Source organism: Sciurus vulgaris, assembly GCF_902686455.1.
Source record: "Sciurus vulgaris genome assembly, chromosome: 9".
Taxonomy (NCBI): Eukaryota; Metazoa; Chordata; class Mammalia; order Rodentia; family Sciuridae; genus Sciurus; species Sciurus vulgaris.
Genome location: NC_136469.1, coordinates 60955988 through 60973293, shown reverse-complemented (window position 1 = coordinate 60973293; position 17306 = coordinate 60955988). Strand labels below are relative to the sequence as shown.

Below are 17306 nucleotides of genomic sequence, written 5' to 3'. Positions count from 1 at the left end.
TGAAAACTAGGAAGATTTGTTGGTATTGAGAAAAACAGTGAAATCCTTTTTGGCTGTTTGCCAGCAGTGCCTATCTAATGTTAATACTCCAGTGAAGGAACAGGCTTTCATGTTACTTTGTGATCTTCTGATGATTTTTAGCCACCAATTAATGACAGGTGGCAGAGAGGGACTTCAGCCTTTGGTATTTAATCCAGATACTGGACTTCAGTCTGAACTCCTTAGTTTTGTGATGGATCATGTTTTTATTGACCAGGATGAGGAGAACCAGAGCATGGAGGGTGATGAAAAAGATGAGGCTAATAAAATTGAGGCCTTACATAAAAGAAGGGATCTACCTGCTGCCTTCAGCAAACTTATCATTTATGATATTGTTGACATGCATGCAGCTGCAGACATCTTTAAACACTACATGAAGTATTACAATGACTATGGTGATATTATTAAGGAAACATTGAGTAAAACCAGGCAGATTGATAAAATTCAGTGTGCCAAGACCCTCATTCTCAGTTTGCAGCAGTTGTTTAATGAACTTGTTCAAGAACAAGGTCCCAACCTAGATAGGACTTCTGCCCATGTCAGTGGCATTAAAGAATTGGCACGTCGCTTTGCCCTTACATTTGGACTGGACCAGATCAAGACACGAGAAGCAGTTGCCACACTTCACAAGGATGGCATAGAGTTTGCCTTTAAATACCAGAATCAGAAAGGACAAGAATATCCACCTCCTAATCTGACTTTTCTTGAAGTACTAAGCGAATTTTCTTCTAAACTTCTTCGACAGGACAAAAAGACTGTTCATTCATACCTAGAGAAATTCCTCACTAAGCAGATGATGGAAAGGAGGGAAGATGTATGGCTTCCACTCATCTCCTATAGAAATTCATTAGTCACTGGAGGTGAAGATGATAGGATGTCTGTGAACAGTGGAAGTAGCAGCAGCAAAACCTCCTCAGTAAGGAATAAGAAAGGACGACCCCCACTTCACAAAAAGCGAGTAGAAGATGAAAGTCTGGATAACACATGGCTCAACAGGACTGACACCATGATTCAGACTCCTGGCCCCCTACCAGCCCCACTGCTCACTTCTACTGTATTGCGAGAGAATAGCCGGCCCATGGGAGAGCAGATTCAAGAACCTGAGACTGAGCATGGTTCTGAACCAGACTTTTTACACAATCCTCAGATGCAGATCTCTTGGTTAGGCCAGCCGAAGTTAGAAGACTTAAATCGGAAGGACAGAACAGGAATGAACTACATGAAAGTGAGAACTGGAGTAAGACATGCTGTTCGGGGTCTGATGGAGGAAGATGCTGAGCCCATCTTTGAAGATGTGATGATGTCATCCCGGAGCCAGTTAGAAGATATGAATGAAGAATTTGAAGACACCATGGTTATTGATTTACCCCCATCAAGAAATCGGCGAGAGAGAGCTGAGCTGAGGCCAGACTTTTTTGACTCTGCAGCTATCATAGAAGATGATTCAGGATTTGGGATGCCTATGTTCTGAAGTCTGAAGAAAATTTACAAATCTGGAACTCTATTATTTAGAGCTAGAGGCCTATATACTGTGATAGCTTGTAAGGGGAAAAAAACACTTTTGATGTGATCTGATTTGTTTTTTAATCAAATGATTAAGGTCAATCCCTTTTTGCAGTGACAGAGAAGAGGAGCATGTAAATTACTCAAGGAAATGGTGAATGTCACCTCAGAAAGACTGACCCAAAAAATCATTTGTGTCCTAATATTGGACGTAGTACAGATGTGTGTGTTTTTCTGGAGGGAGGAAGAAATTTTAAATTTTTAAAACAGCTGTCAAGAAACACTGTTATACACCTGTTTTATGAAAACTCAGCATTGAGTAAAAAAAATATATATATATTTTTAACTTTATTTTCCTGTTGTACAATTTAAAAACCGTTTTAACATTTTGCCTTTTTATGTTTTAAAAGCTAACCATTTTTATTTAATATATGAGTAAGCAGCTCATCCTAATCGCCGAAGAGTGTTTTTGGAGCTCACTGGATTTGGTTGACCTTATAGAACACAAACATGAAGGAACAGAACATTGACAAGCTAAGATGAAATTCCAACATCGTATATCTCTGCAAAAACCACACACCCTCTGTGGATATAGATATGAATTCAGATTTTATATACTCTTGAATAAAAAGGTTTATTTTTATTTATAAGTGGGCATAAAATAAATGTCCATGCAGCCATTTTTCCAACAGATGCTGTACTCAGTTCATTTTATATAGAATAGGGAAATTCGAATACAGTGCATTTTCTATTGGTATTTGTTCTGTGCATTTTTAGCAACTTCTACCAGCAAATAAAGTATTCTCAGTAAAACAAAAAAAAAATAAAAAAATAAAAAAAATAAATGTTTAAATATTTTCAAAATAGTGCAGACTTAAGACATTCAATAATTATCTATTGAGCACCTTCTATATGCCAAGTCAATGCTAGGTAATACAGACGCAGTGTGAACACAAAGGCTCTGCCTCTGTGGTGTTTAGATTCTTGTAAAGTTTTCAGAACCAATAAAGTTGTAATATAATATAGCATCAGATAATCATGTCAGCATTGAATAAAAATAAAACAGGGTTATGCGATAGAGAATTAAAGAAGAGGGATACTGTAGAATGCAGTCAGAAAAGGACTCTGATGAAGGAACATTTGAATGGATATTTGAATGAAGTATAGGAAGAATGGAATGGCTATCAGGGAGTATTTCTTGCACAGGGAACAGTAAATGAAGACTCACACATACCACTAGACTTAATGCATTTGAGGAATAATAAGTGATCCAGTGTTGCTGAAGCAGAGTGAGGTGGAGACTGGCAGAAGATGAAGACAGATGTAATGTGGGGTAGAGCCAGTAGGGCCTGGAGACCATAGAAGGACTTTTGAGTTTTGTGTTAAGTCTGAAAACAGCCATTTTGACAAGATGAGCGTGTGTTCTAATTTCACTGTTAAAAAGGTCTGTCTAGTCTCAATGCTGAGAACAAACAGAATAGAGATGGTGGGGAAATAGAGCAGTTAGAAGACTATTTCAATAATTTAGGCTGGAGAAAATGTGCTTACTGTAGGGTGGAGGGGTGGAAGGAGTTAGAAGTAGATTCCATTTTAGAGACAGACAAAAATAATTTGCTAAGGGGTGGGATGGGAAGGATAAGAAAGAGAAAGGAATCAAGGTTGGCCACTAGGTTTTTGTTCTGAAGCAACTATCTGGATCATAGTATTAATTACCTGAATGGGGAAGACTGGGAAAGGAGTGGGAGTGGGAATTGAAACCAAGAGTTGTGTTTTGAACCTGTTAAGTCAAAAATTTTGGATTTCAAGTGGAGATGTTGAGTGGATAGTTGCTCTAAGACTCTGAATGTCTGGGGACGCGTCTTGGGTGGTCGGTAGGTACATGGAATGTTATGCCAGAGGACTGGCTGGGGTTATCTCAGAAAACAATTTACAGGGCTCACAGTCATTCAAAGTTTAGGACAAGAAAGAAGTCCCAGCAGAGAAGACTTAGAGAGGCAGCCAGTGAAACAGGAGAAAATCCAGGACAGTTTGGAGTCTTAGAAGCCAAGGAAGTGGTTTAATATAACTCCCGTCAGAGTATCTATGGTTTGTTTTTATTAACTGACACAATGATTCTAAAATATAACCAGAAAAGCATAATGCACATCTAAGATAAGGGACCACTCTGCTACATCCTTCCTTTGTAGCAATTGACATGGATATGATATTTTTATGACCTTGTAAAATGAAAATGAAATCTTTCTTACTTAAAAGAAGTTACTTGCTTATGCAAGCGTACTATCTCCCATATATGACTCTTCAATTTTATTTTTAACTTTGCAGTGCTGGGGATGGAACCCAGATCTTCGTACATGCTAGGAAAGCACTGTACCTGTGATCTTTACCCCCAAACCCTAGCTCCCCAGTTTTTATACTGGCACACTGTTCTCAATCATCTTGCTGGTCTCTTCGCAGCAAGTTAATAAAATGTAGCATATATGCTTGAGAAAATTTTGTCTAATACATTTTGATTTTGAGAAACACACTTTAACTCTATTTTATATAAGAATCTATGATGCTATACCATGTCAAAATAAACCCTACTGTCTATATCTAAAAAGAACGAATTAAAAAAATAATATATTGTGTTATAAGGAAACATATTACTAAAACTTTAGGTAGGGACAAATTATTCAAATAAATGGTGTTGGAATAGTATTTAGAAATATGCAAACCAAAGTTATTTCTCACTTCATTCCATTCATCAGAGTAAGTTCTAGATTAAAATATTAAATATTTAAAATTTTAACAATAGAAACATTTAAAGAAAATATGAATATGTATTTATAAAACTTTTGAATTTGTATTAAGAGTCTTCCCCAAAAAAGTCTATTTATTCAATGGATGGCCCAGCATCTCTACTTGCAATCTAAAAGAAACATAAAGCTTTTTAACAAAAATAAACAAATAAAAAATAAAACAGTATAAACAAAATCATTATTCATGATAGCCTCCAAATGGAAATAATATAAAAGTTTTGCAGACACAGTGTACTTGAAATGGTTAAATTAGGAAACAGTTTTCCCTTTGTAGCCAGAAATAATTCATAATAATGTTACACAGGAAGTCACTGTGTTCATATTTCTGCCCAGTGGGGATCTCTTTGTAGCTCTGACCCCAATCAGTAAGGTACTTTGTCCATCAAGAGGAGGTGAATTTAGTTTCCATCCATACAATGTAGCCAGAACTTAGAGGCCACTGACCAGGGCCCATAGAGAACTCAGATTAAAGGGCCAGAAAACTATCGGTTGTACAAATAGAAAGGGAAGCTTCCTCTGATAATAAACAAGCCACAGTAGGCATTTTTGCACAACTTATTGAAGGGGAACAAAGTCTCCTTTGTGATAAAATTGATAAAGACTATTATTTTCAACAAACTCAAAAGCAAAGAATTTCTATGGAGAAATTAGAGTGAAAATAAAAGAAAATAACAGTCCTGCAAATAATGCCATAGGACAATACTATTGATCAGGAAGATCAGCAAAACTCAGGTGCGGTCCAAAGTAGGAGAATGTGGACCAGACTGTTGATGAGAAAATGTCCATCTTGTCATACTTCCACGTACACGTTCCTTTATTCATTCATTTATTTATTAGTTGTTCCAGTAAATATTGATTGAACACCAAATATGTGTACCAGACTAAGCAAGCACTGGGAGATACTTCAGCAAATAAATAAATAAATGATAATAATAATAATAATAAGAAGAAGAAGAAGAAGAAAAAAGGCAGGCTTTCCTAGAACATATAATAGTGGCAGAGTTATGCATTAAAGCAATGATAAATCATTATTTAATCTCAAATGTGCTCATCAGTAACAAAATGGTTTTGAAATCTGAGAGTGAGTGATAGGAGACCCTAATCTAACCTAACTCAGAGAATTCTTTTTAGGATTTCATGAGACTTGAAAAAAACATTTTTCCCCCTTTGGTGCTGGGAATTGAACTCCATGGTACTTTATCACTGAGCTACATCCCCAGCCCTTTTTATTTTTTATTTTGAGACAGGGTCTTGCAAAGTTTCTGAGGGTCTTGCTAAATTGCTGAGGTTGTACTAGAGCTTGGAATTCTCAGGCCTCTTCCTCCCAAGTCTCTGGGATTATAGGCATGCCCTACCACACCTGGAGAGAATTGAAATATTAAAGATGAAAAAGATTTAGCTAGAATAAGCATTTTTATCAAATCCTTAGTGGAGAAGGAACTGTAAACTTAATTATTTGTGGTTTAATGCATATATACATCTATTTTCTACACAGTTTACTTAAATTTAATTAAGTTTTTGTTCCATTGCAATGAATTCTGTTATATTCAATACATTTTATTATTTTATGAAGATCCATCCAAATTAATTACTTTTTTATAAAGACCTTAATTATTATTTTGGATAGATAGTCAGGCTGGGAAGACCCTTCCTAACTATTTAGTCAAGATTCTGGTATTTAACAACATTTAGCTCTGCATTGGTGTTCTAACCATCGCCAAGGCATAATCATTTGGTGTAGGCATTTCAAAATCATACATTCATTCAAAACAGGTATGCACTGAGTACATGTTATGTGCTAACCTCTATTTTTGTACCTGGGATTACAGTGGAGAGGAAGACAGACAAGGTCATTGATTTTTATGAAGTTTATAGCCTAGTATAAGCTTAAATTCTATGTTTCTAATGTTCTAATTGACATTAACTATAGGAACGTTCAGAAGTAATCATTTTACTGTATTGTCATCAACATTTGGTGCTATCATTGCTTGCCTTTGTAATGAAGAAAAGTACAAAAAATTATTGCATTGTTATGGGTTGAATTGTGTCTCCCCAGAAAGATGTGTTGAAGTCTTAATCTACTTCAGAATGTGACCTTGTGTAGAAATAGGGTTTATATAGATGTAGACAAGGCTAGATGAGGTCATTAGAGTGAGCCCTACTCCAACTTGACTGATATTCTTAGAAAAAGAGGAATTTGAACACAGCCATGCACCCCGGGAGAATGCCTTGAGAGAATGAAGGCAGAGACCAGAGTGGTACAGCTACGGGCCAAGCAATGCTAATTGCTAGCAACCAACCCAGTCAAGGGGGTAGGCACAGGACAGATGCTCCCACACAGCCTACAAAAGAAGCCAGCCCTGCTGAACCTCCATCTCAGACTTTTGGCTTCTAGAGCGGCAAGATAGTAAGTTTCTGTTGGTAAAGACACACAGTTCGTGGTTCTTTGTTATGTCAACCCTAGCAAACAAATACAACCCCAGCAAACTAATATGTCTTACTTTGGGTCTGAGGAAAGGACCTGGGTGCTAACTAATCTTTTTTTTTTTTTGCGGTGCTGGGGCTTGAACCCAGGGCCTTGTGCTTGCAAGGCAAGCACCCTACCAACTGAGCTATCTCCCCAGCCTGCTAATAATTTTTATTTGACACGTGTGCTCAAGATATAAATATAAATCTAGTACTCAGAAGTATCATAATTGTTTGTTTTCTCTTATCAGTACATTTAGACATACAATATAACCAAGCAAACCAAAAACTTTCGAAGGACCATAAAGGCCTTCATTATAAATCCCCGAATTTGGGTAATTAATGATTAGAATTAGATTCAGAGTGGATATAATTTTTGTGAGCTTGAAGTTTATATTTAAATTTCTCTTTTAAAAATACAGTACAAAAATAGAGTGCAAAATTATATATAAAAGTAAATATTTAGGATAAAAAGAAATAAATTATAAATGTTAATTAAAAAGAATTATAAATAAATTTATAACATAAGTATATTATCAACATATTATTTTTATTTTTTAAATCCTCTGACATACATTTATATTACATTTTTGTACATATTTTGGCTATAACATAGCTTTCTATAAAAAGAAAATGAATTTTCCTCCTCTAGCATGGTTGGTCAAAATTTGTGTTTTATTATTGATAAAGATGCATAAAACATGTAACCTCACACATAGACGTACTTGCTGCTATAAGATTATGCACCAGAAACACAGGAATTCTAATGAAATTTATTTTAGATGATATCCATAAAAATGTATTTGGGGTTTATAATTAAGTATAATGTATTATTAAGTATATTCCTAACAGGAGAGAATTTCTGCCTTGATGAGGCACTGATGAGAACCGAATCTTTTGCTTACAATTTTACGTATCTGATACTTGGAGGAATTTTCCATAGAACAGCTCTGGCTCTGAACATTGCAAACCTTGTGTTTTTGGTCTCCTCACATACTTCCAGTGCTAGGGCTTATAGGGCACATTCTTATCCTGATATGGCCTCTGATCCTAGTCCTTTAACATAACACCATGTAAATTTAACATAACACCAACAGCTGGAAGAGTGTCCAGGAGGCATTTCTATATGGGGTCAGTCAGAATTAGCTTAACTATGTAAGAAACTTACGATGATTCATAAATATATCCCATTCAACCAAAACTTAATGTTCCTGTATTCCCAAATCTGGGAATCTGGGCACCAGATTCCCAAAATACTCATGTTCCCACTAATACCACCAGACTGCAGTGTGAAATGGGAAATCCAAGAGGAAAGAAACAATGGTCTTACCCAATTGCAATCAAAGTATTTAACTCTAGCAAATTTTTCAAAAATCTGTAACTGTGCAAATGTTTCACATGGGGCCTTGGAAGAAATCGAGCATAAGACCCTACCCTGAGAGGGGCTTGCAGCTTGGGCTTCATCTGCTTTGAGGTAAACCTGCCTTTTGCAAAGCCAAATGAATGATCTGAAACTTTATATATGTCCCATACATATTTAATTTCTGATCATTTAGTGTTTGCCAGCAGAAAATAAAGTATAGGCAATTCCTCTGCAGCAAGGTGGTTTATGATGAGCAAGAAAGAGGGAGTAACTGATTATGTTTAGAAGGGTCTCAGTGATGGTATGGATGGAAATAAAAGACTATGAGTACAAAATAGAAGCAGTTTTCCCCTTCCTACATCTAATATAAAGGACAGAGATAATCTTCAAATGAGATAATGTTAGCTTGATTTATTTAAGTGGAAGAGTTAAAAAATTTGGTTTCATTCAATTCAGAAAGGTCTGTGATATGAGGACCTATCCATTGACAGTTCATTTTAGTTATTACTTTGCACCTTATTTTCATGTGGACCTCAGACCAAATCCTTTTCTTTAATGTGCTTATAAATGGAAAATGCACATGGTTTAGTAAAAGTGATAATATATTGGAAAGTACCCAAATTTTGTATTTGTTATAGTGATAATAATGATAATAATTTGTAGACTCACTGAATTCTGCTTGGTTTTGTATTGTTTAGTCCTGCTGAAGCCATCAGAGTTTAAATATGATTAGTGCTTGGCTATAAGGTAGTTTTCCTTATAAGAAAAAAGGATCTTTCTTTGATAAATAATTAAATCACACTTTGGGCCAGGCACGGTGGTACAAGCCTGTAATCCCAGTGGCTCAGGAGGCTGAGGCAGGAGGAATTATAAATTCAAAGCCAGTCTCAGCAGTTTAGCAAGGCCCTAAGCAACTTATTGAGAACCTGTCTCAAAATAAAACATATAAAGGACTGGAGATGTGGCTCAGTGGTTAAGTGCCGCTGGGTTCAATTCCTAAATCTTTCTAAGAAGGCAGAAATGACTTAGGTGTTCTTCCTAACCAAGAACTATCCTACTCCTGGTTGAACCAGGGGCAATATGGTAGGAAGACATGCCAACAAAAGAAATCAGGTTCTCTAACTGCCTTTATTTGTTCTCTTCTCTTGCTTGGTGCAATAAATTACCATAGATTTAGCAACTTTAAATAACACAAATATATTATCTTACAGTTCTATATGTCAGGAGTTTGACATGGGTATCACTGGGCTAAAACTGAGCTGCTGTCAGGGTTGAATTTCTCTCTGGTTGCTCTAGCAGAGAATCTACTCCCTTGGCTTCTCCAGCTTCTAAAGGGTGACCACCTTTCTTGGTTTGTGGTCCCTTTTCTCCATTTTCAAAGTCAGCTATGTAGCATTTCTGGCCCTTCCTCCATCATCATTTTTAACCACAGTTGGGAAAAGTTCTTCACTTCTCAGAACTCGTGATAAGATTGGCCCACTTGAATAATTCAGATAATCTCCTCTCACGACCTTAACTAATCACATCTGCAAAGTACCTCTTGCTATATAAGGTAATATAGTCACAGGTTCTAGGAATTAAAACATGAACATCTTTGAGGTGTCATTACTCTACCTACTGCATTTCCCTTCTTTAGGGTTATGGGGTCAGCAGCCTTCCCAGCGCCTCATTCTACTGCAAGGAACATTTTTTGGAATATCTCCATCCCTAATCCCCTGCAGGGAGAGATTTTCCAACATAGAAGTATAAGTCTGAGAAGGATGGGAATGGCTTTTCTGTTTTAAAGTGAATACTACTATACCTAATAACAATAATAATAATAACAAAGATTGTCAGTGGAATCACTCATATAAAAGAACTCTGAGTGCTAGATTTTGTTTGAGTTGAGTGGCTATCTAGCCTGCACATACAATCAAGAGATAAAATACTACTACTTTGATTATTATTTGTCTTGGCCTGATTTAAATGCTGATTATAGAATAAAACCAAAGGGCATCAAGTCCATTTCCAGACTCCTAGGCGGTACATTTCCTTTCATTGCTACTTTGCCATTTTGTGCTTTCCTGAGTTCACCCAAATATTTGCAATTTGGGTGGGAGCCACAGTTTACCAGCAAACCCAGAATTCTTTTCACCTGAACACTATTATTCAACTGATAGTCTAACAAAGTCCCTTTGAACTTTACATATCAAAGAAAAATCACCCTTTTTTTTTAGCCTAACATCTGAAGCAGCTCAGCATACACTAAGAGAGACATGTCACAACTGCAACTGACATAAAGACCCACCTGAGACCTCCTGGCAGACTGGCCCTTTTGACCAGAGAAGCTTAATTTTAGAAAATTATTGTTTTTTTAATAAGATATGGGTCTCTACTAAGTAATCTTTTCCCCTCATGCTTGGCTATTAAAACTTTTTGTAATCAGGACACTAACTTCTAACCCGTGCTTTATTCAAATTGTTTCTGTCCCACAATCAAGGCACTTCTTTGTACATTACAATAATGATTCAATAGATAAATGAATGTCCCCAAAAGACACTGTTGTGTAGGGGATAAGCCCAAGTTTATCAAGTCATGGCTTTGTCAATAATCTCTCTTTGGCTTTAGCTTCTATGGGTCTCAGTTTCTTCATCTAGAAAACATGAATAATAATGCCTACCTTGTATATTTATTATAAGAATTTGAGATAATATAATAAAATCCCTGAAACACAGAAACAGGAATTTCTGTCTCTCAGTTGGAATCATTAATCAGTGCTTTGCTCTTTGGAGATTAAACAGCTAACCTTCAATAATCTGCATGTGGGTTCTTCTTTTTGGAAACTAGCTCCAGCACAGTTTTTAAAATTAGATTTTCCCAAGAACTTCTGGCTTATTCTTGGCTGACTTCCAACCATCAATCTTACATGTTTATAAAATGCAAATAATTTAATATTAAACTATGTATTAAATTAGTAGAAAGGTAAATCTGTGACCACAAATGGGACACATTAAAAAACCAAACAATTATGACATTTGGATCCTCTAACCTGTAGTTACTTGCCAAGTTGTTAAATTAACCAGATGTAAAAACTTTAATTTTATTGTATTAAAAGGAGAGACAAAATAGCCTGGCCAAATAATTGTGCAGGTTTGTAAATTTAAAAAAATATATAGCTTACAATTCTTTCATCATGTCTTTGTATAACCACTAATAGCAATTTTTTACCCAACAGCTTTTCTGACATGTAAAATATTTTCTGTCACTGGCTCAGTTGGGATCATGGGATCAGTCATGACTAGCCTCAGTTCCTTTCCTGGACCCCGGGAGAGGAGAGCTAATGGAATTGTGAGTTATCAGCCACTCTATGAAGCAAGATCCTGTAAATTAATGGAGAAATGGCAAGGTTAAAGCCATAGGGGAAAGACTGAAATGTAAATACACAGGGATGGTTAAAAAGCAGTGGTAGAAATCCGACAATGAGGGACTTGAGTTACATCACAGAATTATAAAGCATCACAAATCCAAACCAAATCAAAGGCATTGCATTTTTAAATTAAATATATTGCACATTACCAGCGACGAGTGGATAAAGATTTAAAAAGAAGAAAAGTAGTAAGTATTCCTAGTGTTTATTAAGAAAGAAGAAGGGGCTGGGACTGTAGCTCAGTGGTACAGCATTTGCCTCGCACGTGCAAGGCACTGGGTTCTATCCTCAGCACCACATAAAGATAAATAAATAAAGATATTTTTAAAAAAGAAAGAAAGAAGAAAAAAATAGAAGGAAAAGAAAGCCAAAGAAACTTGCTGGGAAGAGCAAGGCTGTGCTTTAGCATCATGAGCCAAATTCTACATCCATCTATGTTGGCTGGCTTCACTATCCAGTTAGGAAGAATGAGGTGCCCGACAAATGGTTTTTAATTTTAAAAAAATAATAATTTCATTGACAAAAAGTTCACATACTATAAAAGTCACTCATTTAAAGTACACAATTCAATGGTTTTTGGTATATTCAGTTGGTAATTAATTTATAAAAAAAGAAAGGTTCATTTTAGCTCATGTTTCTGGAGCTTCTACACCAAGATCTGGCATTCCCTTTTTATGGCACATATATTCCATGGTATGGCTATACCACATTTTGTTTTTTCCATTCATCAGCTGACAGACATTTGGGTTGTTTTCACTTTTTCATTACTGTGACTATTAAGAATAAACATTCATGGGGCTGGGGAGATAGCTCAATTGGTAGAGTGCTTGCCTTGTAAGCACAAGGCCCTGGGTTTGATCCTCAGCACCCCCCCCCCAAAAAAAAAAAGAATAAACATTCATGTATACATTTTGTGGGGGTATATATTGCCATTGTTCTTGCATGTAAACCTAGGAGTGGAACTAGTGGGTCATATGATGGTAGCTCTAGGCTTAATTGTTTGATAAACTTCCAGGTTCTCCTCCAAAGAGGTTGTATCAACTTATATTCTACCAGCTGTATGCAGTTTCCCCAGGACTTCACCTGCCATGCACTCTCATCTTTTGGCTTGACATGGCTTCCTCTGTGTGAAGAAAGAAGTGAGGGAAAAATATAGGATTTGCTTTTTGGGTAAAAGAACCCAATATTATTAAAACTCTAGGAAATGTTTATTTTCTATTTAATAATTCTACTATAAATAGGACTGACTTTCTTTTCTAGGATGTACTAGAATGCTTAATGCTTTGAACAGTGAAAGAAGAATCCCATGCTGAATATGAAATATATTAAACATATTTCCTATGTTACCACTTAAATAGTCAACCACCCCAAGTCTCCGTATGCCCTTCCACCTTGAACTGGCAAACTCTCCCTCATCTTTTGTTTCTCTGCCTGCCTTCTTCCCCAAGTCACTTGCTTGAGACAGGGCACTGTGGGGTGAGGTTCTCACAGCACCTGTACTTCCTCTTACCAAATGTACAACAGAGATTTTACTGTTGCTGGACTAAAATCTGTCATGTTGTCTAGTCTGTAAGGAGCTGGCCACAGTGATCTTGGCTGTCTTTCCAACAGTATCTTCAGCATCTAGCACATGTGTGCACTCCACAAGTATTTGTTGAATGAAGGAGCAAAGAAGGTCTTTCCATTAAGAAGTTTTTGTTTGTTTGAGTTTTGCTTACTCAACAGAAAACTCCTGGGTGTTTGCTTGTTTATGAAAAGCCCAGGCTGCACCTCAGCTCTTCGGCACACTCCAAGAGCAAGCTTGTTTTGCCAGCACATTCCTCCCTGAGTCAGCTAATGCTAAGGTATGTTCAATATGTGTCTGAAAACAATCCTAATCTTCCCCAACAGAGACCAGAGTGTAGCTGAGACAGCTCTTCTGACATTTGGGAAGCTCTGATTCTGTCAGTCATTTTCTGTTCTTTATCATGGTATTTCAGAGGAAAAAGCTGTTTTCCTGTGTGTGAGAACATTCTCTTCCTATCTAATAATGCTCAATTGTCTTTCTGTTTTATTAGTGTGCAGGAAACCACCTGTCCAATTGAGATCAGAGCTGCGGATGTCAAAGTGTCTCATTTTATATAGATGTGCAGCTGTCAGATCAGGGATCAAAGTCTTGCCTTTAATGAAAACAAGTCATTTTTTTATCAATATGACTGTAGAATTTATATGAATACAGACATCTGGATCAAATGATTGGCATTCATACTTTCCAAGCTTTCACTGTTCTAATAGTGACTTGGTTGTCCCCTCTTTATCAAACATCCTAAACTCTGTTCCCCACTCTGCTCCAATCTTACTTCTTAGCACTGTGGTTCCTATGCTAGAAATTTCATAATGGGTTTCCATGGGTCATATTTGAGAGATATGTTTTATTTGACTAATAGCATATACAATTTTTTGGATTAATGGCCAGTAATCAAAAAGTGGAAGATTTCATGTGAAAATTTATATCTACTTCTAACTTTTGAAAAATCAGGCACTAGCAACACTGAGTATTATCTCCAAAGGCAAATATTACAGTGTAGCCACTAAGAGAGTCCACAGTGATCCCTACTTTCTAACAAGTATGTCCCTGTCCAATCTCCCCTTGAGTATGGGCCGAACTTAGTGACTCACTTCTAATTATTAGAATACAGGAACGATGATAGGGTGTCACTTCTGAGCTTGGGTCATAAAAAGACTGACTTGCTCTCTCTCTCTCTCTTTCTCCTTAACTTGCTTTGGAGGAATTCCATGCCCTATTTTGAGTTTCACAAAGGAGAGACCCACATGACAAGGAACTGATGACTCCAGGAAGCAGTTGACAGGACCGGTCAACAACCCATGAGCAAGTGAGAGTGGGTAAAACCCTAATAGTAGTTTTGTGAGAGCACCCAGCTAAACCACACCTGGATTCCTGGTCCACAGAAACTGTGACAAGATGTTTATTTGTTGTTTTAAGCCAGTAAGTTTTGGGGCATTTGTTACACAGCAGTGAATAACTAACAAGTAACCAGCATAATTCCTGCTACACACACTGTGGGGTAATTCGCCATTCATTCAGTTGCCCCCTCAGGACCTAGAGTCGCTCCTTGACCCACCCGTTACTAAGTACTGTAGGAAAGCCTCTGTTTCCTCCCGCCTTCTTCATCCTGCACTCTCTTATTATGGCTCAGTCCCTCGTGTTGTCATGCTTGGACTTGGGCAAGGGTTTCCTAGTCCCTCTCTCTGCTTCCTGTCTCATTTGCCTCCAATTCATCTCTACATGGCTGCCAGAGAGCTCCTTTTAAACTCTCTCCAGGATAAAATCCCTATATTTGACCTGGCTTTCAAAATCCTCCAGGATGACCAAGCCCGCCTCATGCTCCAGCTGCCTGTCTCCCACCTCACCCCTGTCTCTCACCACTGACTGAACCCATGTGGTACAGGCACCTGCCACTCCTCATGAACGCTCTGATGTGCCATCCATGCCACACCTCTAGGCTTTTGCCTACAAGGAGCCTGTGGCCTACAATATAACGCCTCTCTCGCCCTTCCCTGCTTGGTGACCACTGCCTCATCTTTTTAGCTTCATCTCCTCTGTAAAGTCTTTCCTAAATCATATTCCAAATAGTCAACCATGGCTTCCTGGCTGCCCCTGACCTTCAGTCTAGGCTATGCACTTGGAATCTGGGTCACTCAGTTTCTCCCTTCTCATTCTTCTCTTACCCAGAAATGAACTTCTGGAGGGGAGAAGGTGGAAGCCACTTCCGTGCCTTCGCTGTTCAGCACAGTGCCACCCAGGGAGAGTACTCATTCACAACAAGGTTTCCACAGAACAACAACAAAAACCATCCCACTGTTTCCCCTTAAAGCCACCATCTGACAGCTGTGCTCCCTGGAATAGAAGCCACTGGACTTCCCCTCTCCTACTCATCCTTCAGTTAGCAGCTTTGGTGACGCTCTTCAGAGAGCTTCCCCCAACCCTCAGACTCTGCCAACATCCCCTTTCATAAGACTCAACACTGCTGCAATCATTTACATGGCCTCTAGTGATTTCATTAGATATTAGTTCATTTAATACCCACAACAATCTGGTCAGGTTTATTCCCACTTTAAAGATGAGGAAACTGAGGCATTCGCAACCAGGCAAACTGACTCAGAATCTGTATGCCTGTCCAACTTTTTCAATTCCTGTTTGTCATCCCCACCCCTTCTACACACACACACACACAAACCATTAGGCAGCAGCGTGGAAGAGGGTCAGGCCTGATTGTCGGTACTACTGTTCCCTAACCACAGGTCCAGCGCCTGGGATGGACTAGGTAGACTGAAGTCCTGAAAGTGGACCAGAAAATGGACTTTTGGAACCCAGTAATTTGTACTTGGGCCTGAGTCAAGGAACGCGACTCTGTGTGGCCCTCCTCATAGAGCCGGGGTTTGCCTCCCTTCATGACAAAGACAGTTGTTTAAAACTCCACAATGCCAAGGTTTCAGAGCCAGCTGTACCACCTCCTCAGAAAAGAGGAGACACCCCAGAGCCACATCTGCACACTGGAGCCCTAATTCCGGCCTCGAGTGAGGTCCAGGAGTGATCAAGAATGCATCCTGTGGCCTGGGGTTGTGGCTCAGTGGTAGCATGCTTGCCTATCATGCTGGAGGCCCTGGGTTGAAACTTCAGAGCCACAAAAAATTAAGGCATTGTGTCCACCTACAACTAAAAAATTAAAAAAAAAAAAGAATGAAATCTAATAAAGGAACTGATGTCTATTAAGCCTGCTAGAATGTTCCAGAAATGCCCTGACGTGAGCTCAGATCCTTACAGCAATTCTTTGGGGAAACTTTGCTGTGAGGATTTGAGTCACAGGGGATACTTGGTGAGGGCAGGGTTGTGTCACACACCTGTGACCTATGCTGTCAGAATCTCCATGCGAGGCCCTCAGGGGCTGAATCCATTCTTTCCCCACGATTCCACATGTACTCCACATACTTTCCCATTCCTGAAAGACTTTTCAGTATTATTAGGGTTTGGGGGCCTCAGAGGTGAGGGCCATATTACTCAGGGCTCGTTTGACAAGTGTCTCTTAGAAGTTGTACTTACGTGGCTTGTGCTGCTGTAGATGTCAGAGGCCCTAGAAACTCCTCAGTCTTAAAGCAGCAGGTATGACATGGCAACCACGTTCCCAGGGACGGGTGATTCCTCCCTGCACAGCTCCTCAGTCCTGTCTTTTCCCCTCATTGTTACTGTTAGGGGGAAAGGCCAGAGAGGCTCTCTTCACATTCTCTGTTTATCCTGAACGTTCATGTCAGCTGGCTCTTGTCTTTTCCTGAACATTCGTGAGCCACTGATGTCCCCTGTTAAATACACTGCTTTCAGGGCTGACTTCCAGGCAGGATTAAAAGATATGCAGTCCTGTGCAAGCGTTGGCTCGCGGCCGTGCACCCATTTTTAAAGGCCCAGGGAGCTGCTGGAGTATGAAATGACATATCTTTACAAATGACTGACCTCATTTCAGTCTATAAAAATGCTGGGCTCATTATTTATGTGGATTACCTATCTTCTCATTACAAATCTTGGAGAGAAATTTCTGTCTTCACCACCTAACATTACATATTTTTTTAGATTCTATTTCTGTTACTTGCAAAAACAGTTAGCTCCAAAATGTTATGGTTACCCTGCAAAAGATGAACCATACCAACTGCTCAGAGGATAGGTGTTATCAGATGGGAA

The 17306-nt window shown here is 38.4% G+C and overlaps 1 protein-coding gene across 1 annotated transcript; it reads left to right on the top strand.

Moving 5' to 3' along the window:
- Positions 1 to 109: 109 nt before the first annotated feature.
- LOC306669692 (cohesin subunit SA-1-like) lies at positions 110 to 2350 on the top strand (the record flags this gene model as incomplete). Its single annotated transcript, XM_079153812.1, has 1 exon — positions 110 to 2350. One exon carries the CDS (start codon positions 110 to 112, stop codon positions 1508 to 1510), a length of 1401 nt encoding a protein of 466 aa, XP_079009938.1. The 3' UTR covers positions 1511 to 2350.
- Between the last annotated feature and the right edge of the window lie 14956 nt (positions 2351 to 17306).